The 24,318-nt window shown below is 35.0% G+C and overlaps 1 protein-coding gene across 1 annotated transcript in view; it reads left to right on the forward strand.

Moving 5' to 3' along the window:
* Positions 1-24,318, forward strand: part of CNTN5 (contactin 5) — a 495,116-nt gene that overhangs the window by 84,957 nt on the left and 385,841 nt on the right. Inside the window, exon 7 of the mRNA XM_049640842.1 lies at positions 10,031-10,126. Coding sequence (XP_049496799.1) covers positions 10,031-10,126 — 96 coding nt within the window. The remainder of the gene's footprint in view (positions 1-10,030; positions 10,127-24,318) is intronic.

Genomic DNA, 24,318 nt, shown 5'->3' on the forward strand with positions numbered 1-24,318 from the left:
AATTACTTCATTTTGAGTAGAAAGCATATGGAAATAAAATAATTTTCCTAAGGTTACCATTAATAAATAGTGATGCTAGAATTTGAACATAGGTCTTTTGCCATCAAAGCCTTTATTTTTAATAGCAATATTTTTAAATATAATGTTAAGGTTCTCTAGTTATAGCAATATTTTTAAATATAGTTTTAAGGCCCCCTGGTAAGTTATTAACTTAAATAGTTTATATTAAAAAAAAGCCATGGAGGGGCACCTGGGTGGCTCAGTTAGTTAAGTGTCTGACTCTTTTTTTTTTTTAACGTTTATTTATTTTTGAGACAGAGAGAGACAGAGCATGAACGGGGGAGGGTCAGAGAGAGGAGACACAGAATCTGAAACAGGCTCCAGGCTCTGAGCAGTCAGCACAGAGCCTGACGTGGGGCTCAAACTCACAGACTGTGAGATCATGACCTGAGCCGAAGTCGCCGCTTAACCGACTGAGCCACCCAGGTGCCCCAAGTGTCTGGCTCTTGATTTCAGCTCAGGTCATGATCTCATGGTTCATGGGATCGAGCCTTACATGGGGTTTGCACTGACAGCATGGAGCCTCCTTGGTACTCTCTCCACCCCTCTGTCTGCCCCTCCCCTCTCGCAGTCTCTCTCTTTTTCTCAAAATAAATAAATAAACATTAAAAATTTTCTTTATAAAATAAAGCCATGGATGTATAATATTTCTCTTAAAATATTTGCAGACAAATTAATCAAATATTTACTCTTGAGAACATTTTTTTAAGCGTCATCTTTATTTAGTAGGAATAATTTTCAGTGTGGTTGTGTAGACTGTTGTGCATAAGAGGTTTGGCTGGGAATATCTTCAGATGCCATAAAAAAGATTATGATTACTTGCATCTAGAAAATTTAATATTTTTGGAATTATTACATGACCAAAAAAAAGAAATTCTTTTTAAAAAATAATTTCTACCATTCACCTTCCATCTCAGTTAAAGATTGAAATGGTATACATAGGACCTTTTTACTATTAAAATAATTAATCTTGAGTGAACATTCTGCTATAGAAATAGCATTATAATGCATACATGTTTTGGTGTTATCTGTCAGGCTCAATATTTAATGGGAATTTTGGATCTCATAGGATTATAGTTTTGAAAAGATATAATAACATAATATTTGGAAAATATCTCAACATTTGGATATTTTAAAACTAAAATTCATCAAATATAACTATATGCTAAAGATACATATGCAATTGTTTTATTGACTAAGTACTCAACAAGAATAATGCATTAGGCATTATTTTAAGCAGTAATAAAACAAAGTGTTTATTTAAAGATTATATTCTAATGGGTTGGGAAAGACAGTACTTTTTAAATCCCATTATATAATGTGTCTGCTGATCATAAGTGTTACGATAGAAAAGGAATCAGAATAAAAAGAACAGAATGTGGGAAAATGGGAAGAAAGAATGTATTGCTCAAGGGGGTCCTCTCTGCAAAGGTGACATTCCAGCAGAGACCTGCACAAAGTTGGGGAGACTTGTGCAAATACCCAGGAGGGAGAGTATCCTAGACAGAGAGAACAGCTAGGGAAAGGGTCTGGGAATATTACAATGAACATTGCAAACAAAAATCCCTGTGTCATAGACTTTAAATTCTACGTGTGAAGGCACAACAGACAAGAGAAATAAATAATAGTTTGTTGGAGAATAAGTACCAAAGAGACAAATTAATTAGGGAAGGGAGATAAGGAATATATATGGGATAATGAGGTTGCACTTTTTGGTAAGATGCCCAGGGAAGATCTCTCCATGAAGGTGACACTGAAATAAAGACCTAAAGGAAGTTTGGGTGACAGACAAAATTATATCTGGGGAATGGAGGTAGGAGATATTCTATTTGGAGGAAGCAGCAAATACAAAGGCCCTGAGGCAGGAAAACACTTGACATATTTTGTTTGATTAAAAGCAAGAAAGCCAGTGTGCTACTATGGAAGGAAGGAAGATGAATATAGTAGGAGATGGAATCAAGGAAGCAACAAAATCAAGATGGTCTAAGCCTGCAGGCCTTCATAAGTGGTTTGACTTTTCCTCTGAGTAACATGGAAAGCCATTTAGGTCAGGTGGCCTACCTTCATTTTAAAATAAGGGGGTACCTGGATGGCTCAGTAGGTTAAGCATCCAACTCGTTTCAGCTCAAGTCATGAACTGAGTATAAGCCCTGCATCAGGCTCCATGCTGAAAGTACAGAGCCTGCTTGGGATTCTCTCTCTCCCTCTCTGCCCCTTCCTCACTCTCCCTCTCTCTTTTTCTCAAAATAAAAAAATAAACTTAAATTAAAAAAAAATAACCAATTTTTGCTGCTGTGCTAAAAATGGACAAAGAGAGTAAAGGAAGTTCAGGGAAAACAGTTGGGTGATATCACATCAGTCAAGGTGAGAGATGCCTATGAAAGCTATAAAGAAGGTTAGATGTTGTTGGATTCTGTATATATTATGAAATAGTATCAATAGGATTTGCTCATGAATTGTATGTGGGATGTGAGAGACATATTGGAAATACAGATGATTTTTGCATTTTATCTTATCTGGGAAAATGGAATAAAAATTTACTCTTATGGGAAATATTATGGCAGTGATAGGTTAGCAGGTGGGAATGGGAGTTCCATTAGGATATGTTCTGTTTCAATGGCTATTAGATACCTGAATAGAAATGTCAACCAAACTGTGTGTGTGTGTGTGTGTGTGTGTGTGTGTGTGTGTGTGTGTGTATGTGTGTATTAGTATTCAAGGGAGGTACCCAAGAAGGAATACATTTTCTGTGGGGCGCCTGGGTGGCTCAGTCAGTTGAGCGTCCAACTTCAGCTCAGGTCAGGATCTCACCGACCGTGAGTTCGAGCCCCGCGTCGGGCTCTGGGCTGATGGCTCAGAGCCTGGAGCCTGCTTCCGATTCTGTGTCTCCCTCTCTCTCTGCCCCTCCCCCGTTCATGCTCTGTCTCTCTCTGTCTCAAAAATAAATAAATGTTAAAAAAAAATTAAAAAAAAAAAGAAGGAATACATTTTCTAATTCTTTGGTGTATACATGGTTTTTTTTACTATAAGAGGTTAAATATAAGATAAACATAGGAAAGGTGTGGATTGATAAATGAAAGGGTCCAAGGACTAAATTGAGGCCCTGGAATATTTAGACATTGGAAATATGAGGAAGAATAAGCAAATGAAAGCAGCCTTCATTAGGGCACAGTAATAGTGGCTAATGAAAGTGGCATTCACACAGAGGAGGGCACAGTGAAGGAGCAGAAATTCAAGCAAAAAAATTTTTTTCAGAAGAAAAGTGTAAACAACTCCATTAAATGCTTATTGTAGGTCAAGTAGATGAGGAATTGGTCAATAAATTTAACAACATGAAGATCATTGGTTTCCTTCATGGTAGAATTTGGTCAGTGTTAGGAAGACAGCCAGATTTGAAAAGTTTTTGAGAGAATTGGAGTTGTCTGCAGTGGTTGTTGATTTATTTGATTGTTTTATGGGTGGAGAGAAATGAGTTGGTACTTGGAAGGAAATCAGGTCAAAGGGATATTTTTTTCTTCCTATTTTCTTTTAAACTTTGGAGAAATACCAATATTTTGAACATTATTGATGATGCAGAAGGGAGAGGTTGGTCTCTGATTAGATCAAAAGTTCATTTATGATAAGATAATCAGAAACAGTGCAGATATAGACAAGTTGACAACTATTGTGGTGATGTTACAGGTTGACTTCCCTGGGAAACAGCCTCCATGAGTGGAGTTTAGTGTGGATGATGGTTATTAAGAAGTGACCTTTTAATTCACCCACTGGAAGGGAGGAGGAAGGAGCAGGTGTGAGAAGGAGAATAACTGGCACTGTGATGTAGGTTTACCAGTAATCCCAGATGATGCCAAGGAGGATATTTAAAGCTAGAATGACTTTTCAGGATTGTCTGGAGTTGTGCTAAGGTAATCAGGTCATTATATTTACTCACTGAGCAGTTGTTGTCTGTGTGCTACCCAAGGAACGGGTATAATAAACTTGGTTGAGTGGATTCTCTGTATCAAAAGCAGTCCATAATGGTGCTAAGAGCTAAAGGCTGTCAATAGGACCCCAAGAGTTGGGACAAGACCTTCACTGAAGGGGATCCTGGACACACATTGCAGTGACCACCATAGGAGGAATGTATATCAGTGATTTAAAAAAAATTGTTTAATGTTTATTTATTTTTGAGAGTGAGAGAGACAGAGCAGGGAGGGGAAGAGAGAGAGGAAGACACAGAATCTGAAGCAGTCTCCAGGCTCTGAGCTGTCAGCACAGAGCCTGACGTGGGGCTCGAACCCATGAACTGTGAAATGATGACCTGAACTGAAGTCAGATGCTTAACTGACTGAGCCACCCAGACACCCCTATCAAAAATTTTTTTATTACTTCTGTTTTTTTCCAGGAAGTAGGAGGAAGAAGTGGGGGAAAGGGCAGGAGGTTGTTTTAAAAGAGAGATGTGAAAGTATTGGATAGAGGATGGAGAGAATGGACTCCATAAGTGTACTGGGTTTAGGTAGCACAATGGTCCTACTTTGGGTAGGATGGATGAATCTAGAGCAAAACGAGTCATGATCATTGATGCTCTTCTCCATTCACATTCCCTTGCCAAGAGCACAATAGGTAAAGAGTTTAATTTAACTTAGGTTGAAGTTGTGCTAGAGTAATAAATAAGAGGGAGAGAGGAGTAAGGAGTCATGGTTGTAGGCAAGGAAGTATTAACCTTATATAATGTAAAATAGCTGAAGAGAATAGTTAGGCCCAAATCTTGAGAGACAATCAAAAGATATATGAATTTTAGGAATACTAAATGACTTGCTGGTTTTACTAAATGGCACCTTTCCCCTATCTCTATGGGTCTATAATACTCAAAATCTATGTACATTTTCTATTTACTAATATTTTGATGATGATGATGATGATGATGATTTATGTTTTGATGCTCAGTCTTATAATTTCCTGAGACTTTTAATGAATTAAGACTGATCTGAGATTGAAAAACCAAATTTGAACTTAGAAGTAAGAAAATAATAGTTTTTTTATATCTTAACGATAGAGAACAAACTGATGGCTACCAGAGGGGAAAAGGGGAGTTGGGTGAAATAGGTGAAAGAGATTAAGAGCACACTTACCATGATGAGCCCTGAGTAATGTGTAGAATTGCTGAATCACTATATTGTACACCTAAAACTAACATAACACAATATGTTAATTATACTGGAATTAATTTTTTAAGTAAAAAAAGAAAGAAACATTATTTAAGTGGAAAAAAAGAATTATTTATATAATTGCTCACCCAGAGTGTAGAAAGTTATGTCACATGTATAGAACCTGTGCTAGGATTATAGACTATCATCACATTAGTCAAACAAATTTATATATAACTTTATCTTTTGAGATTATTTCACTGTACGTATTATTCACCATCAAAGTAACTTTTTGTAACATACATCAAGATATCAAAGGAAAGACCTTAAGATCAAAAACATTTTTATAACACTCTGGATAATTGATCTTTTTATAAAAGCAATTACAATTTACTGTTTTACTTGTGATGTAGTTAAAATTGTCTCTTTCAAGGCTAACATACTCTGGTGTACTTTGGTTTCCTCTTAATTAGTGAAACCTTTGGCTGGATGATTAATATCTGATAATATGCCAAGTGAAAATGGCAAGCCACAGCAAGAGATTATTCATCAGACCTGTTATATATAAGAAGGAAAAATGAGAATGAAGAAAGTTTCATTGTAGCTTTCATGATCTCTTGTAGATCTACCTCACCATACCTCTAGCTGCATCTCAATTCTTATCTTCATGTAATAAATAGGAGTATATTTTTTGAGATACCTCTAATTAACCCAACTGATATTTTCAAAAGCATTATTAAATAATTAACACTTTTAAAGGTGATATGATGTTACATTCATGGACTTATAACAATTATTTTAAAGAATTGTAGATTACTTCAGGTGGTGTAATAGGTAAGTATTTAAAGAAATAACCACATCTATTAAAACATTTTAAATTAAGAGTATTGTAATAACTCCTATTAACATGGAAACATGCTAATTCCAGAAATGAATTTGTCATCTTAATGGTTCAAATACTGGCTATGAGTTTTATTTCTGTTATTTAACCTTAGTGAATGCCAATGTCCCCTCATCAATCAGTGGGGATAATAAGCCTTTGCCCTCTGTGCTTACAAATTGATCATAGGTTTATGAGCTCACATTTGCCAGTAAGAACACCACAAAGCTTCAAGTTCCTATGGCTTTCAGTCAAGGTACCAGTCAAAAATCAATTTTTTATTTTAGAAACTATTTTTAATAATCACATTTTTTGTAGAGTGTCTTAGGAAATATTTTACCTGCAGGCAAATGACTATGTATGAGGAATGCTAACTCAATTCTTGCTCAAAATAAATGTAAGAATTATTTTTCCATTCTTCACCAATATTTTCATCTATAGGTCTATCATCTGTCAGAAAATGATTTTTCATCAGACCCTTATGAAGATTATTTTTAAAGTTCTGAAATCAACTTAGTCTAACTTCTAAATATTGAATTGGTTTTGTGCTAATACATTATTTTAAACAACCACGTTGATTTTGATTTGCCAACTCACTACTTATTAGCCGTGCAATCATTGTCAAGTTGCTATTTGCTCTTCACATATGTTTAGTAATCTTTAAAATGGAGAAATTAATATTTAATCTCCAAAATGCCTAGCATAGAGTGTGTATGCTAGTAGCTAGTGTGATTATTATTCATCTATCTTCATTTCCTCTTTTTTATTGTTTTAGAATGTTAAAGGTAGTTTCTGAATGAGCTACAACCAATTTATATTACAGGATATTTATATGAGACACAGAAATTTGACAGTGATCTGAGTAATCCTAATGATAACAGAAACAACAGTAACAACAAAAAATAAAAGTGATAAAAGAAGACTTCAATATGCAACAATTTTGCAGGTGATGCAGCAAGTATTAGAAAATCTGTAAGTCATTTCTATAGAAATCACAGAAGTTAAAGCTGTGATACCCCTCAGAAAGAACACCTATCTTAGTTCTTCAATCTTACATAAGAATCTAATACCCAAATGTTAGTGATTAATAAAACTCAAGTGTCTCACATCTAAAATGTTTTACTTGTTTTAATAGTTTAGTTTTTGTAAAATTTAAACTTAATTTTATGAAGTTTATAACTCATAATAAATTAACTGGTTTCACCACACCTTTAAGGTTAGAGAATTAATTGAGAATGCCTGGAACATTGACAGTCTAAAACTTACTAGCACCACCTACAGGACCAACTGCAATTTAAATAAATACTGGATTCCCATTCCTTCTTCCAAACACACAACTCCCATACACCAAACATTGTCACTTACTCAGAACAGATTTAAGACTAGGAAATTAAAGCCCAGGAGACAGATAAACCTCAACACTTTATTCCTAACTGTATAAGATTTATCCTGGTGCCTTGACCCTTTTTCCTCATTTCTCCCTAATAACTAACCAATCTACTGTATTTAACATATGATCATAAGATCAGTGTCCAGAACCCATTATGCACTTTCCTTCTTGCCAATTTCTTGCAACTTTCTCTCTCCAACTCTTTAAACTAATTCACTTTTCTAGGCACTGGTTTTTGAAATGTGCGTGTGTGTTTGCGTGTGTGTGTGTGTGTGTGTGTGTGTGTGTGTGTGTATTTATTTCCCGGGGTGAAAAACCTTCCTGTTTCCAAATTTACTCAACCCACTATACCAACCAGTGTTATCTTTATGAAGTATTTCAGGAGAGATCCCTCTTAGACCTTTCTATCTGCTAACATTATATACTTATGATTGTTTTCTATTAAAATATTCTTTTAACTATAATAGGTTAATTTGAAATGTCATAATAAACATAACAAAACGTGTAGTAAATGTATTGGAAGTTACATATATGTTTCAGAAATCATTTCAGAAATTCAATTTTAATATATTAATATCCAAATAGCCTTTTAGAGTTTATAAATTCAGTGAGGATGAAAAAAGGAAACTAAAGCCATATAATCCCTAAAGAGATATCACAGCCTTAATGCAACCACTGCCTCACAGTGTGGTTCCTGTGCTGTGTCCAGTAGTAGAGTCAAAGGGAGTCAAATTAGAAACCTTGACATGCTTGTTTTCATATTAAGATTATTTATTGGGAAAAAGACAGCTTCTATCCGTAAGAATCAATACATATGAATTTAAAGCCCTGAGTCACACATATTTGAAAATGAGTAAACTTATCTTTACCAGAAGTTATTGTGTATGTTCTTAAACCACCACCAAAGAAAGTAGAATTAGAAACTCTTTCTTTTTTATCTATACAGTTTGTGAAATGCTTAACTATTTATAATGAAACATAGAATTATGTGTAAAATCCTAACACTTTCATCAATAACGAATACTTCTGTATTTTTTTGCCGTTAGGCCTTCACTGTTTGTTAGTTCTTTGTAATTTGGAATGTATTTAAGAAGATTTGAGGGGCACCTGGGTGGCTCAGTCGGTTAAGCGTCCGACTTCAGCTCAGGTCACGATCTCGTCTCCCGTGAGTTCGAGCCCCGCGTCTGGCTCTGGGCTGATGGCTCAGAGCCTGGAGCCTGCTTCAGATTCTGTGTCTCCCTCTCTTTCTGCCCCTCCCCCGTTCATGCTCTGTCTCTCTCTGTCTCAAAAATAAATAAACGTTAAAAAAATAAAAAAAAAGAAGATTTGATTGTACATTCACTAAATCAGTAAATTATTGTACATATCTCAAAAAAGTAAGGTATAGAATCCCTCTTAGGATATTAAAGTTAGTGATTTATCTCCTTCATATAATTTCAGTATATTTTGTTTACTGCTCAGTCTCATCTTCTGTCAGATTAACAAACATTAAATTTGAGAGTCTACATTGGATTACTATGTAACATACTATTTTAATATGAAGTAATGGGAAGTTTCAAAAAAAATCTCTCTTACAATTGGTGAATAAAGGAAAGAAAAGGAGAACATTTTCAAGAAGCATTCTTCACCGTGGGAATATATTTCATAGACTGATAATTCTGGAGCAATGTTTATTTATTAAAATATTTAACTCCTACAGTTTCTAGGAAACTATTCTAAAAATCACATCATTGATCAAGAAGAGGAAAGGGCCATATATACTGAGCTATGAATAGATTAATAAACAATAATAGAAATACAAATAATATATATCATTCTTTTTTAGGTCATTTTGTTTTTAAGAAAGTATTTTCAATTTGTGCAAATGCAATATAATTTAAGGAAAGACAGTTGAACCCCAATCAATGCTATAATCTTTCATACTTACAGTGGAGTATTTTGATAACTACAATATTTGCAGAGTAATCAAAATGGATGAGTATAATTAATTTGCACAAGCCATTCCAGGCTTCTATAAAATGAAAATAGCATGGCTTTTTCCCTCATACTTATAGATAAAGAATACTTTATATCTTCGTTATACTCTGCTAGAGCACACAAGTCTCTCTACTTTGGAAAATTCATGCTTGGTTTTACATGCCATTCCTAGCATTACATAATGAGGCAGCAGGTTGGACACCAGGTCCCCCTAACCACTTCTATTTCTTTTCTCAGTATGCATGAATGGGTTCTATTAACAGTAGAAAAATCAATATGTAGGAAATATTATAAAGAAATAAAAGGACTATTTAATGGGTTATAAATGTATTGTTTATTTTCTTCCTACACTGGCACCTTGTATGCACCCTCAATAGAAATAAAGAGTGTACAGTTGCATATAATCTGAAAATTGTGGTATTTAAATTGGATGGTATGTATTTATTTTTAAGGCCTTCCTATCACAGCTTAACAAATAAAAATAAAGCTTGTCTGGATAATGAGAGAAAAGTAGGTACAAGTTATAAAAGTAGTAATTCTTTAAGTTTTTCCCCCACTTTTTTAGCCTTGCATCTAAATCCTGTGTTATGTTGACAGATCTGGGAAATTTTAGTGGCCGGACAAGAAGTGCAGTCTCTGTGAGGGAAGGCCAGGGGGTTGTTCTGATGTGCTCTCCTCCGCCTCATTCACCAGGTACAGTAGGATCCCATTCTGTATTGCTGATGTTCTTTTTTTACTATATGCTCATTCTTTTAGACAGTGTATTGACTAGGAAACATTCCAGGTGAAATATGCATGACTTTTTTGAAATGTATCAGAGTATCAGCTGAGTAATTAAAAATCATATACTCTACCACCGGACAGAAGACTGCTCTCCTATGACAAGATTATTTAATTGCCATTCTAATTGTTGATTGTTGTGGCTATGTATCTGCCTACACTGGGGTTGTGAGGAGTGACTGATTATATTCTCTCAGGTTTGTGGAGGGAGTGGAGATATAGATAACTTAAGTCTCCAAGGAATTTCTGGATGCTGAAAGCAGGGTCTCACAGGACCCTGAAGATTTAGCTATTGTCAAGATAAGCTTGTTTTTAGTTTTTAAGGAAGTGTAAACTTTAAGTCATTAAGGCAGCCATAAACTTTTTGGTAAGTGTTACATGCTGCAGGTCTCTGACATCTATCAATGGGCCGCAGGCTGAATGGGAATTCAATTTAAACCGCATTTTTCTTGCCTTTGTTCCCTTCATCATTAATAATTGAGTAAATAAATAAAAATGTGATATCTGATTGAGATCAGTAAGAGTAACACCAGATGGTTGCTATTGTATATATGTCATAAGAAATATTAGAATGGGGGTACATGGCTGGCTCAGTTTGAGGAGCCTCCATACTGTTTACCATAGTGGCTGCCTCAGTTTTTATTCCCACCAACAGTGTAAGAGGTGTTCCCCTTTCTCTACATCCTTGCCAACACCTGTTATTTTCTATGTTGGTAATTTTAGCCATTCTGACAGGTGTGAGGTGAGATCTCATTGTAGTTTTGATTTGTATTTCTCTGATGGTGACGAGTGATGTTGAACATCTCTCCATGTGTCTTTTAGCCTTCTGAATGTCTTCTTTGGAAAAATGTCTGTTCCAGTTTTCTCTCCATTTTTTAACTGGATTATTTGTTTTCTGGGTGTTGAGTTTGATAAGTTCTTTATAGATTTTGGATAATAACACTTTATCATTTTTGTCATTTGCAAATATTTTTCCCATTCTGAAGGTTGTCTTTTAGCTTTGTTGATTGTTTCCTTCACTGTGAAGAAGATTTTTATCTTGATAAGTCCCAATAGTTCATTTTTGCTTTTGTTTCTTTTGCCTCAGGAGATGTATGTAGTAAGAAGTTGCTACATCCCATGTCAAAGAGGTTGCTGCCTGTGTTCTCTAGAATTTTGATGGTTTCCTGTCTCACTTTTAGGTCTTTCATCCTAAATGTGTATGTGTAGGAATTTTATTTTGAATTTATTTTTGTGTATGATGTAGAAAAGTGGTCTACTTTCATTATTTTGCATGTTGCTGTTCAGTTTTCCCAACATCATTTGTTGAAGAGACTGTCTTTTTCCCATTGGATATTCTTTCTTGCTTTGTCAAAGATTAGTTGACCATATAGTTGTGGGTCCATTTCTGGGTTTTCTTTTCTATCCTATTGATCTCTGTGTTTATTTTTGTACCAATATCATACCATCTTGACCATACCACTGAAGCTTTCGAATATACCTTGAAGTCAGGAATTATGATGCATCCAGATTTACTTTTCTTTTTCAAGATTGCTTTGTCAATTCTGGGTCTTTTGTGGTCCCATACAAATTATAGGATTGTTTGTTCTAGGTCTGTGAAAAATGCTGATGGTATTTTGATAGGGATTGCATAAATGTATAGATTGCTTTGGATAGTTTAAACATTTTAACAATATTAATTCTTCCAGTTCATGACCATTGGATGTTTTTCCATTTCTTTGCATCCTCTTCAGTTTCTTTCATCAGTGTTCTAGAGTTCAGAGTACAGATATTTTACTGCTTTGCTTAAGTTTATTCCTAGGTATTTTATGGGTTTTGGTGCAGTTATAACTTGGATCAATTACTTGATTTCTCTTTCTCCTGATTTATTATTGGTGTATAGAAATATAATAGATTTCTGTGTTTTGATTTTCTATCCTGCGACTACTGAATTCATGTATCAGTTCTGTCAATATTTTGGTTGAATCCTTGGGTTTTCTACATAGAGTATTATGTCATGTGTAAATAATGAAATTACTTCTTCCTTGCTGCTTTGGATGCCTTTCATTTCTTTTTGTTGTCTGATTGCTGAGGCTAGGACTTCCAGTACTATGTTAAATAACAATGATGAAAGTGTATATCCTTGTCTTTTTTCTTGATCTTAAAGGAAAAGCTCAGTTTTTCACCATTAAGGGTTATATTAGCTGTGGGTTTTTCATATGTGACCTTTATGATGTTGAGATATGTTCCCTCTAATCCTACTTTGTTGACTGTTTTATTAAGAATGGATGCTGTACTTTGTCAAATGCTCTTTCTGCATCTATTGAAAGGATCATATGGTTCTCATCCTTTCTTTGATTAATGTGGTGTATCACATTGATTTGCAAATATTGAACCCAGGAATATATCCCATATAGTGTGGATGGTGGTGAATGATTGTATTAATGTACTGTTGGATTTGGAAGAAATAGGAAAGAAATAGAAAAATTGAACAGACCCATAACTAGCAAAGAAATTGAATCAGTAATCCAAACTCTTCCAACAAACAGAAGTCCAGGGCCAGATGGCTTTCCAGGAGAATTCTACCAAACATTTAACGAGGAGTGAATGCCTGTTCTTCTCAAACTGTTCCAAAAACTAGAAATAGAAAGAAAACTTCCAAACTCATTCTATGAGGCCAGCATTAGCTTGATTACAAAACCAAAGACCCCACTAAAAATACAGAATTATAGGCCAATGTCTTTGATGAATATGGATGCAAAGTTATACAGAGTGATTATTGATAAATATGAATTTAGAGGCATTGTGTTACTTTTTAAGTAGTTTTTTTCTGGAGATTTTGTCTGTTCCTTTCTAGTTTTTAATCACTTTGGGTTTTCTCTCCCATTCAAAGAGTCTCCTTAATATTTATTGCAGGGTTGGTTTAGTGGTCATGAACTCCTTTAGTTTTTGTTTTTCTGGGAAACTCTTTATGTCTCCTTGTTTTCTGAAAGATAGCCTTGCTGGATAAAGTATTCTTGGCTACATATTTTTCCCATTCTCATGCTGAATATATCATGCCACTCCCTTCTGGTGGCTGTCAAATTTCTATAGAGAGATTGTCTGCTAGCCTTTTTTTGTCTTCCCTTGTAAGTTAAGGACTTCTTTTCTCTTGCTGCTTTTAGACTTTTTTCTTTATCTCTATATTTTGCAAATTTAACTATGCTCTGTCTTGGTGTTGGTCTGCTTTTGTTGATTTTGATGGGAGTTTTCTGTGCTTCCTGGACTTTGGCGTCTCTTTCTTTCTCCATATTAGATAAGTTTTCAACTATAATTTCTTCAAATAAACTTTCTTCCCCCTTTTCTCTGAGAGTTATTATGTTTGCTAGAGTCACTGAGTTCCCTAAGTCTATTCTCGTGTTCCATAATTCTTCGTTCTCTCTTTTGTTCAGCTTTATTATTTTCCATTATTTTAATTTCTACATCACTTTTTCCTTCCTCCGATTCTTCCATACTTGTGGGTAATATGTCCAGTCAGTTTCACATCTTGGTTATAGCATTTTTTTTTATTTTGGCCTAACTAGTTGTTAGATTTTTTTTTATCTCTGCATTAAGGGATTCCCTCATATCTTCTATTCTTTTCTCAAACCCAGTTAGTATCCTTATGATTGTTGCTTTAAATTATCCCTCAAGCAATTATATGTGGATTAGATTCCTAGCTGTGACCTTTCCTTGTTCTTTCTTTTGGTATGAATTTCTTCATCTTGGAATTTTGTCTAGGTCTGTCTTCTGTGTGTTAGAAAAGCCTATTATTTTTCATGTTCCTTAATGTAATGGCTTTATGAAGAAGAGGCCATATACTTTCCAGGGTCTGGTCCTTCAGGAAGTGTCTCCGGTGTATGCTTTGTGCTCTCTGCTGCTGTGTTTTGCTGCTCTTTCCCTCAGGTCAGTCCACTGCAGAGTTTCTCCTTGCCTGAATTGGTGAGAGTTTGGCCTTGTTCAGAGGGTGGTGAGTTTTATCTAGGTGTGCTCTGATCTGCTTGCTGAAAGAAACTTGACACTATTTCCTAGATAGCTGAAGCTTTGCAGCATTCTATGGTCAGTAGATATGTGTGTGGAGGGAACTTGTGTTGGTCTTCTAGAGGAGGTGTCTACTACCCTGGTTCTCATCACACTTGCCCTAGAAAAGCAGCACCTGCTGAGTGCAGTAGGTGGAGCTTTGTGTAAGCGGTTTAGATCACCACTATTGGTGCTGTTCTGCTCACTGAAGTGAGCTTATGCTCACATAAGTCAGCTTATGCCAGGGGTGGGGAAGAGAAATAGCGCCAGCTTATGCCAGGGGTGGGGAAGAGAAATAGCGCCAGCCCTATCTCCCATCCTGGATAGGGGAGTTCAAACCCATAGCTGTCTGGGAAGCCTTTACAGAGTAACAATCTCTCCCTCATGTTTCCCGGGCTTCTCTCAGATCCCTCCCTCACCCTGAATGTGTCTAGGCCATCTGGCCACCTGGCAATGCAGTACACCTGTGTTCTCTTCCAGGGAGGTTGGCTAAGTTTCAAAACTACAAACTTGCAGGAATCTGGCCTCGTGGGGACCTATGCTGGGGAGGGTCTCTCCATGCTGGGACTAATGCTGGTTTGTTCCACAAGGGCTGTTGCACCAAAGCACAAGGGAATGGATTTGAGAGTAAAGTGCAACAAAGAGCCAGTGTCCAGGTTAGCCTCCTCCAGAAGCCATATCTGCACCTATGTTAAGGGGAAAGGGATAGTAGTGGCACCCATTAGCTCTTTTGTCCCCAGAGAGGCAATGCCACCTCACCCAGATCCATTCCAAGAAGGGGGGACCATCTCTCCCAGTGAGTGCCGGGGATCCTCAGATCTCACCGTCAACTACTGGGCTATTTTCCCTCCTTCTACAGGAGCACTATAACACCTACTGTGCTCCATACCAGCCATGATACCGACCTCTAAAATTCTAGTCTTTTAGCTCAGCTCCTTATAAAATCTCACAAGAATCAGACCCTCTCATTTTCCCAGTCTATGTCTTAGGGAAAGTGTTTTCCTTTTGTGATTCCCCTTGTGTTCCCCTCTCTCTCTTTCTTCTTTCTCTGTATCAGGACTCCCTCCCCTCTGCGGCATCTGTCATCTTTTTCTCCTTTCCTTCCTCAATTCTCACCTTCACACTTTCTAATTTCCTTTATGTGGCCTCTTCTCTCCCACTAGTTGCGCATTTTGTTCCATCAGTCTTCAGATTGATTTCTTGGGTATTCAGAATTATTTGATATTTATTGTTGTTTTTGAGGCAAACCTAGGCAAGCCTTCCTACTACTTCACCATCTTACTTCCCAACAATTTTATCATAATGTTGTTATGTTAAGTAAAATGCTGGAGGTAAAAGTTTACTGATATTTTTCTCTACTCCTACAAGATTATATGTTCTTTAGGGTACAAAATTTAGCACACCTAGCAGCAGACATTCATTAAATTCATGTTAAATAACTAAATAAGTTTGCTTATTCTAACAGTTGAGTTTTATAGTGCTTAGACAGTTTCTATCAGCATCATGCTGTTAGTTTATTACAACCCATATTTATTACAGATATTTGGGTGACCTAATTCAAATATTACTATTTCAAAGTATAGCAGCTACTATAATGCAGTAGTGCTACATAAAATTATAAAAAGTTACGTATCACAGAAGATTAAATAGTATTCAGAATAAGCCCAAAGACACATGTTCTCATTACCTTAAACAGATGTACAATGCCCATTTTTTGTGTGATGTAAAGTAAAAGCTAGGATTGATTTTTTTTTTGCAAAATATCTGTTTACTTCCCAAGAGAACAATATTAACTCCTGTCAGTAACATCTGTGAATGAAAACATCTTGATTGGATACTGAAGTAGTTATTCATCTATGAGAAAATAAATATAAATTTTTTTCTGGATTGTTAACCACACCTGCTGAAAAGTATTTTGGTTGCTAAAAAAAACAACCAAGGGGCGCCTGGGTGGCTCAGCCGGTTAAGTGTCCGACTTCGGCTCAGGTCATGATCTCACAGTCTGTGAGTTCAAGCCCCACATCAGACTCTATGCTGACAGTTCAGAGCCCGGGGCCTGCTTCAGATTCTGTGTCTCCCTCTCTCTCTGACCCTCCGCCGTTCATGCTCTGTCTCTCTCTGTCTCAAAAATAAATAAACGTTAAAAAAAATTTAAAAAAAAGAATAAAAAAAAAACAACCAAAAAAAAAAAAAAAAAAAAAAAAAACCTCTGTAAGTTTAGTAATTTTGAAACTCAGGGTTGTATTGTAAAGTAAAGATCTGTTAAAATGAAATAAGCCTGATAAAACCTATAACCATACATAGACTTATTTTATGATTTAGAGATTATCATCATGAATATTTTTAAATAAAGAATGCAGTAAGTACTACTTTACTTTAAATATGTTTTGTTAATATTATGTGCATTAACATTATCTCAGCATCTTGCACTGAAGTGGGACTTAAAATTCTTATATGAAGTATTAGGCTATAGTTAAAAATACCACTCTACAATATAATAATCATATTTTCACATTCACTGTAACAGGTAACCCTTGCAAAGTATCTGAGAGTTAGAGATTATTGTCATTACTCTTATATCTAAGCTTCAGATAGATTAAGTGAAACACTTAAGTACTTAGTAAATGATGGAACAAGGATTTCAATCTTTAATACGTTGTTACCATATAATTTACATTTTGGTTAAAGCTATACTAAAACATTCATAGTATGAATAGAAGCAAAACTTTTTTTAAAAATGGAATTATAAGCCTCTCAAAAATGCTTATTGTATTATATAAAAATTTTAGTATTTTTTTCATTCAACAAATGTTTATTGAGTACCTACTATATTTTAACTAATGAGTTTAGTCTATTTATATTTGTTTGTATCATCTAAGTTTGTACTACTTACTATGCTTTTTCTGGGTTTTTTTTTTTTTTGTCCTTTTTTCATGTCCACTACCTTCTTTAAAGGGAGGGATTAATTATATTTTTCCCTTCTACTCATTTCAAAATTACAATGAATCAAATGAGTCAAATGATTCATTGACTATTTAAAGATTGTATTACTGTGGTTCTTAAACATACAAGATCTTAGAAGAACCAAAGTTTAATGTATCTATCTTCTAGATGCCCAGAAAACCAGGGGCTCTGTGGTTGTTAAAAAGAGGAATTTATCCTTAAGAGAAGATAGCCAGAATCTTTATTTGGCATTTCTGTTATTTGCAGAGAATTCTAACAGGTCTTGAGACAAGGAATAAAAAATAAAATAAAATAAAGGTTGCAAGCACTGTCCCAACAGTCTTTGAATTCAATAGGAGAAAAACCAGAGTACATAAAGCTACTTGTAGCCAAGGATAAATCATAAGAAACATATTTCAAAAACCTTTTATCATTTTTCCTATTTACTATCTAGACCCCTAACTTATTCTCAATTCTACTAGTCTTGTACCATTTTTCCTTGATGATCTTATTAAATTATGTGGGATTGAGTCCCAGACAGAATAAGTCCCCAGTCTTTGATATATCAGCTTTCTTGAAATTCCAAATCATAGACACAGGTCCAACTCTCTCAAACATGCTCTCCATGCCAACCAGTCCCTCCACCATTACTCTTTTGATCACATGTCACTCATGAGGAATGCTAGTGCTGAACTGGTCTGAGAGAAAAGGATAATAAAATCATAATAATTGATTACCAAAGAAGCACCAAGGAAAGTGGATTAAGGCATTATGAGAAGATTTATAGACAAAAAATTATTTTCTTTCTTCATACTATGTGTTTTCAGCCATCATAAAATGAGCTATAGAAAAGCCTATGTCTGAGCATACACCAAACACAGGAGCATAATGCCCTTGGTGGTCCCTTTAATACTTTCTAATTTTAATCTTGTTGTAACATAATTTATTCAATTTAAAAATATACTCAAACAGCAGTTGACACTGGAGGATTAAGGGCCCTGGTCCTGACCCAGACGCTAAACCCTAGGAACACTTTAATGCCCCAAAGGCCTGAAACTCCTTCCCTATGAAGTATTGGTTATGATAGAGCTAAGGAGCCCTTCAGTTCTCCTGTCTGAGCTGTAACATTTTAGCTGAAATGTTTTCTATTAAAGAAAAAAAAAAAGAGTTTGTTTTCTCTAGATTGAATACATTTTTACTTCACTGTAATTTAAAACAGGTAGGTTCACCAGCCTCAAACCCATGGAGGAAACTGATATTGTACAATTAAACAAATAAGAAAAATAATAATGTTTATTTACTTATTGAGAGAGAGAGAGAGAGAGCAAGAGAGAGAGAGAGAGAGAGCTAGAATCCCAAGCAGGCTCTGCACTATGTGTGCAGAGCCCAACATGGGACTCGAACTCATGAACTGTGAAATCATGACCTAGGCTGAAATCAAGAATCAGACACTCAACTGACTGAGCTACCCAGGCGCCTCAGCAAATTTAGAGAACATAAATACATGCCCCCCCAAACAGTGTGATGAAGAAATATGAGATAGTCTCTGCTTTCAAAGAGTATACTAACCATAATATTTCACCTGGGATTTGGACTCAGATAGCCAGGGATTCCCATCCTAGCTCTGAAACTTTCTATTGACTTTATTTGTTAAATGAAGCCTTATATTAGCTATAAAGAAGGAATAATAAAAATTGCCTCAAAGAATTGTAGCAAGAATTAAGAAATAGTTTATGTAATGCAATTAGCCCAATGCTTGGAGGATAGTGAGCATTAAATTCATTTTTGTCTTGAAAATCTGTCTTAAAGAATCCTCTTTAAAACACAATTTCTATGAGAGAAGTGACACCTTAAATCATTATCTGCTAACATTAATTACCATTTGGCACGGATTAGTTGACATCAAACTGACAAAAGGCAATTGTAAGACGAGGAGGGGCACTTGGAAATGTGAATCTGAAGGTCTGAGAAGTGAAAGAGATCACTGAAAGGAAAAATGAATCCTGACAATAAAGTAAAAGGACACTAGGTATCATTGCTATCTTCAGAGAGCCTCTTTATCCTAGGATTGCTGGTACCAGAAATTATCTCCTTAGGGCACATCTATATAAAATGGGAACAGAAATTTTACAAAAGTGAAAATGAAATATTTTGGTTGATACTTTTTTTATTAAAAAAATTACATATTACATTATAAAATCTGTCTCATAACTTTAAAATTCTGTAACAACCATAACTATTAGGAAAAAAACCTCAAGTGTTTTTGGCATTCTTTTTCCTATAAAATAGTAAAATAGATTGTCACTCCATGCTTCATATTTAACTTTGTGCCAAGATCACAAGTAAGTCTGTTTTTTTCTTTTTTTTTTTTATGTTTACTTATTTTGAGACAGAGAGAGACAGCGTATGAGCGGGGGAGGGACAGAAAGGGAGGCACAAAATGTGAAGCAGGTTCCATGCTCTGAGCTGTCAACACACAGCCCTAAGTGGGGCTTGAACCCACAAGCCATGAGATTGTGACCTGAGCCAAAGTCAGATGCTCAATCAACTGCACCACCCTAACACCCCTCATAACAAGTAATTCTTAAAAAGTAATTGGCTCAAAAATATTTGATAAGTTCAACAATTTTCTCAAGACTTCTCAATTATTTCCAGTCACTATTATATTGAAACATGTGGAGTCCATATTCTTGCAGTTTCTGGTACTTCATCATATCTTCATTGATTAGTAAATAAGGTATAATGAAAGGAGACACTTTTCAAACGTATCTTTATTAACTTCGTGACAGCCACAATTTTGCAAAATGTGCAGTTTCACTTTGCAATATATTAGTGTTGTATTCTAATGTGTTATAAATAACTGACCAAAAAGAGATTAGCAAGATGGAAAAAGATAGATTAAGTACCTAAAATGTTGTGATTAATTTTAAAAGTAACCAATCTGTCTTTATTGTCATGGGATTATGATTTTTCTTTCCTAAAAAAATCTTGTAATCAAGTAGACTTGAGTTAAATTATTAGGACTCAGGGAACTCTATTATTAAATTCTGAAGAGGGTCAGCTATCTCATTAGGATAAATATTAGGAATGAAAACCAATTTTTTATATTTTCCATGTAGTGTCTTATTTAATCTTTATCCCTGCTTTGTAAGTTTATTATTGTTACCTTCATTATACAAATGGGGATTTTGTGCTCAGAAGTAACTTGTCCAAAGTTTTACATCTAATAAATAAAATGCCAGAGATTCGGGCCTGTGTAACACTAAGCCCAATGTCCTTTTGACTATATCATATGGTCTTTCCACAACATCATTGTGATATTTTATTGAAAATTCATTTTCTGTCTACAGAAGCCACTGGTTAACATGTTTATTACATTAATTCAAATGAATTAGTAATTTCATCAATTACTTTTATTGACTTGGCCAAATTGTTAGCTGAGTTAAATATTCTGTACTGCCAAAATCAAGTATATAAATAATACATGAAAGTAAATTATGTGTATGTAAACATTTTAATATTTTTACCATGTCTCTATCTCAACAGTAATTTAAAAGGCAGACAGAACAGGTGAATATTCAAGTACATTGAATAAAATGATAGAGAAATGAGAAATTTTTATTTTTTTATTATTCATGTTTTCCTATGTGAGTATTAAAGTAATAATACAATTTTTATACCCTTAAATTACACACAAAAAGACTGTTTCAACCCAAAGTACGTTATCTGGTGAAGTATTTGTTACAAAAGGTTTAATTAGTTTCTGAACTTGGTGCTTATCAACAGGTACAAATTGACTTTCCCTTAAAATTTTCACAAATCTGTTTTAAAGTATATGCCTTTATTCTTTTCTTGCATGAACTGTTCTTTGTTTCAATATGTCCTCTAGATGTCACTGGAAAGGAAAATTCAAATTTAGAGTATTTGGTTTTTTAACTGTATCTGACAAAATTTATACACAAAAAGCCAAATATCAGAAAGCAAACACTTCAACCTGAGTTTGTTGCAGAATATTTAGGCACAGCAGAAAAGATTTAGAAACTGAAATAACCCTGATCTTGTTCCCTATATTTGTTTGGGATTTCTACATGCGAAACTCGAGTTTATTTAATTATGTTTGGTTATTTAATTGGATTTGACCACATATTCCCAATTTGTTAACATAGTCTATTTTTTCCCTCTCTATGAGATACTCTACACAGAAGATGTGAGAAACAGTGGTTCAGGAGAGCAAGCTGCTTACTCCTTTAGTTTGGACAAGGCAGTAGAACAGTCAGTGAAATTAGTGTGACAAAATACAGCCACGTTAGATTAAATTGATGAGTTTATAAATTTAAGGCCTTACATTTTTTGAAAAATTTAATACTCCTTTTTTTAATTTTTTTAAATACTTTAAATTCATTTTGAGGTAGAGATAGAGAGAGTACGAGTAGCGGAGGGACCGACAGAGAGCGCGAGAGAGAATCCCAAACAGGGTCCTCCTGTCAGCGCAGAGCAGGGGTCAAACTCAAGAACCATGAGATCATAACCTGAGCCAAAATCAAGAGGTGGGTGCTCAACTGAAGGAGACACCCAGGCATCCCAATACTCCCCCCCACACACACTTTTTTTCACATTCTGTGATGTACCAAAAAAATTTTACCTTCTCATTGACTCTGACACAATAAAGGAAGATGGTAAAAAGAAACACATAATGGAGTCAGATAGCTGGATGTGAATCCCCATTATACTAATTGCTAGAAAGTTGGTTCAGAAGGGAAGGAATACAATTTACCCTAGCCTCAGTTTCTACCCTTGAAAAATGGTATAATAAGAGCCTTGAAATTATAGAATATTTTAAAACAAAATAATATATTAGTATTATTTTCCCCAAACTTCTTCTCAGGTAATTAAACAATATAATAGATCTTTGAGAGAAACAGACAACCATCACATTGATTCAAAAAAGAAAAGCCAAGGAAAACAAAAGCAGATGTCGGCTTTAGATGAAGTCTCTTTAGCAGAGAAAATAATAGTTAAGCAACAATGACAAAGTCCAGTTCTTTGCTTTCTTCTCTGGGAAATCTTACTATTCTTTGTTCATACTACATTTAGCTCACTCAACTAAGCACAACTTTTCAAAGTTGAATTCCTCTCAGTCAGGGGTTAGCAGCCTTTTTGTATTAATAGCCAACTAGTAAATATTTTTTTTTTTTTTACTTTATGTTCCATATGATCTCTGTCACAGCTACTCAACTCTGCTTCTGTAGCATAAAAGTAGCCACAGATAGGACAAAAATGTATGAGTCTACCCATGCTGTAATAAAGCGTTATTTGTGGCATATAATTATAGCATTTGAAATCCATATACTTTTCATTAATCTCTTCCATTTTTCTCAGCTATTTAAATATATAAAATCTATTGGGGCGCCTGGGTGGCGCAGTCGGTTAAGCGTCCGACTTCAGCCAGGTAACGATCTCACGGTCCGTGAGTTCGAGCCCCGCGTCAGGCTCTGGGCTGATGGCTCAGAGCCTGGAGCCTGTTTCCAATTCTGTGTCTCCCTCTCTCTCTGCCCCTCCCCCGTTCATGCTCTGTCTCTTTCTGTCCCAAAAATAAATAAAAAAACGTTGAAAAAAAATTAAATATATAAAATCTATTTCTAGCTCATGGTCCATAAAGAAGCATGCAGAAAACCAAAATTATCTTCCCAGGCGTTTTTTTTTTAAAGATAACATCACTTTTCCCCTAATTCTTTGTGACCCTTCCTTCTTTTTACAATATCTATGCTGGTATGGGGGCAGGGAATGAAAATACATAATAACATCATCATCATCATCATCATCATCATATACATTATTAGCACTTCTCGGTTGCACATGTTACAAACCTAACTCAAAATAGCTTAAGCTTAATCCAAACAGGGAATGTATTGGAGGATTTGACTCTGTCACTTACCAGCAGAGTGACCTTGGGGAAATAATATAGTCTGCTTTTATCATAATTCCTTATTTTCAAATTTGCACCTATATGTGGTAGTTGAAAAGTTTCAATGAGATAACATATGTATGGTGCTTAACATAGTGCCTACTGCATTGTAAATATTCCATAACTTAGTGATTGTGATGATACTTCCTTTACTTTATCTTTTTATAATCAACTAAGAAAAGATTCATTATTTTCTTGCCTATACCTTATCAGTATTCTTAAGTGCCTACAAATTTTCCTCTCTTGTCTGATTCCTATCACATACTCCACTGCATGAAAGTCATTTCTGACATCTTTCTTACTTTATATGGACAGCTGAGGCAGTCTTTGCCTCTTTGTATCTTTTATATGTCTGCAAACATGGTCTTGAATGTATCAGGTGCTCAATAGATACAGCTAACTAACCTTAAACCAGTTTATAAGGCTAGTTAAAAACACCCATCTTCAATACCTCATCTCTGCATTTTTCAGAAGGTAAATTATCATTCTTTATTATTTTATTTTCAAGAAATGTAGTGATGTTGTTACTTAATCATATTTAACATAAATCTTACTGTAGAAAAATACAAATAAATAGACAATGTCATCATCATTTTAGGAATTTTGACTAATGCTCTTAATTGGAAAATTTGAGTCATTAATACTTTTTCTCTTTATTTTATATCACTTACTAAATATAGATTACTTTAATTAGCTATATTAATGTATACATTAATAAAGTTAATTAACATATAACGAACATCAACAATTTTGTGTACAATTCAATGAGCTTTAAGAATACAGAATGGAGTGGCACCTGGGTGGCTCAGTCAGTTGAGCATCTGACTCTTGATTTCAGCTCAGGTCATGACGTCACAGTTGTGGGATCAATCCCCAGGTCTTCAGGCTCAGTGCTGACACCACAAGTCTCTGCTTGGGATTCTCTTTCTCTCTTTTTCTCTCTCTTTCTGTTCCTCCTCCCTCATGATCATGCTCTCTCTCTCCCTCTTTCTCTAAACAAACAAACAAACAAACAAACATTAAAAAAGGGTAAAGAATGAAGTTATGTAACCACATTCATAATTTTGACAGAATATTTCCATCTTCATAAGAAGTTCCCTGATGTTTCTTTACAGTCAATTTCCTCCTCCAACTCTCACCCCTGACAGTCATTGATCTGCTGTCTATTCTTAAATTTTGT

This window comes from Panthera uncia, chromosome D1, assembly GCF_023721935.1.
Source record: "Panthera uncia isolate 11264 chromosome D1, Puncia_PCG_1.0, whole genome shotgun sequence".
In the NCBI taxonomy this organism is placed as follows: domain Eukaryota; kingdom Metazoa; phylum Chordata; class Mammalia; order Carnivora; family Felidae; genus Panthera; species Panthera uncia.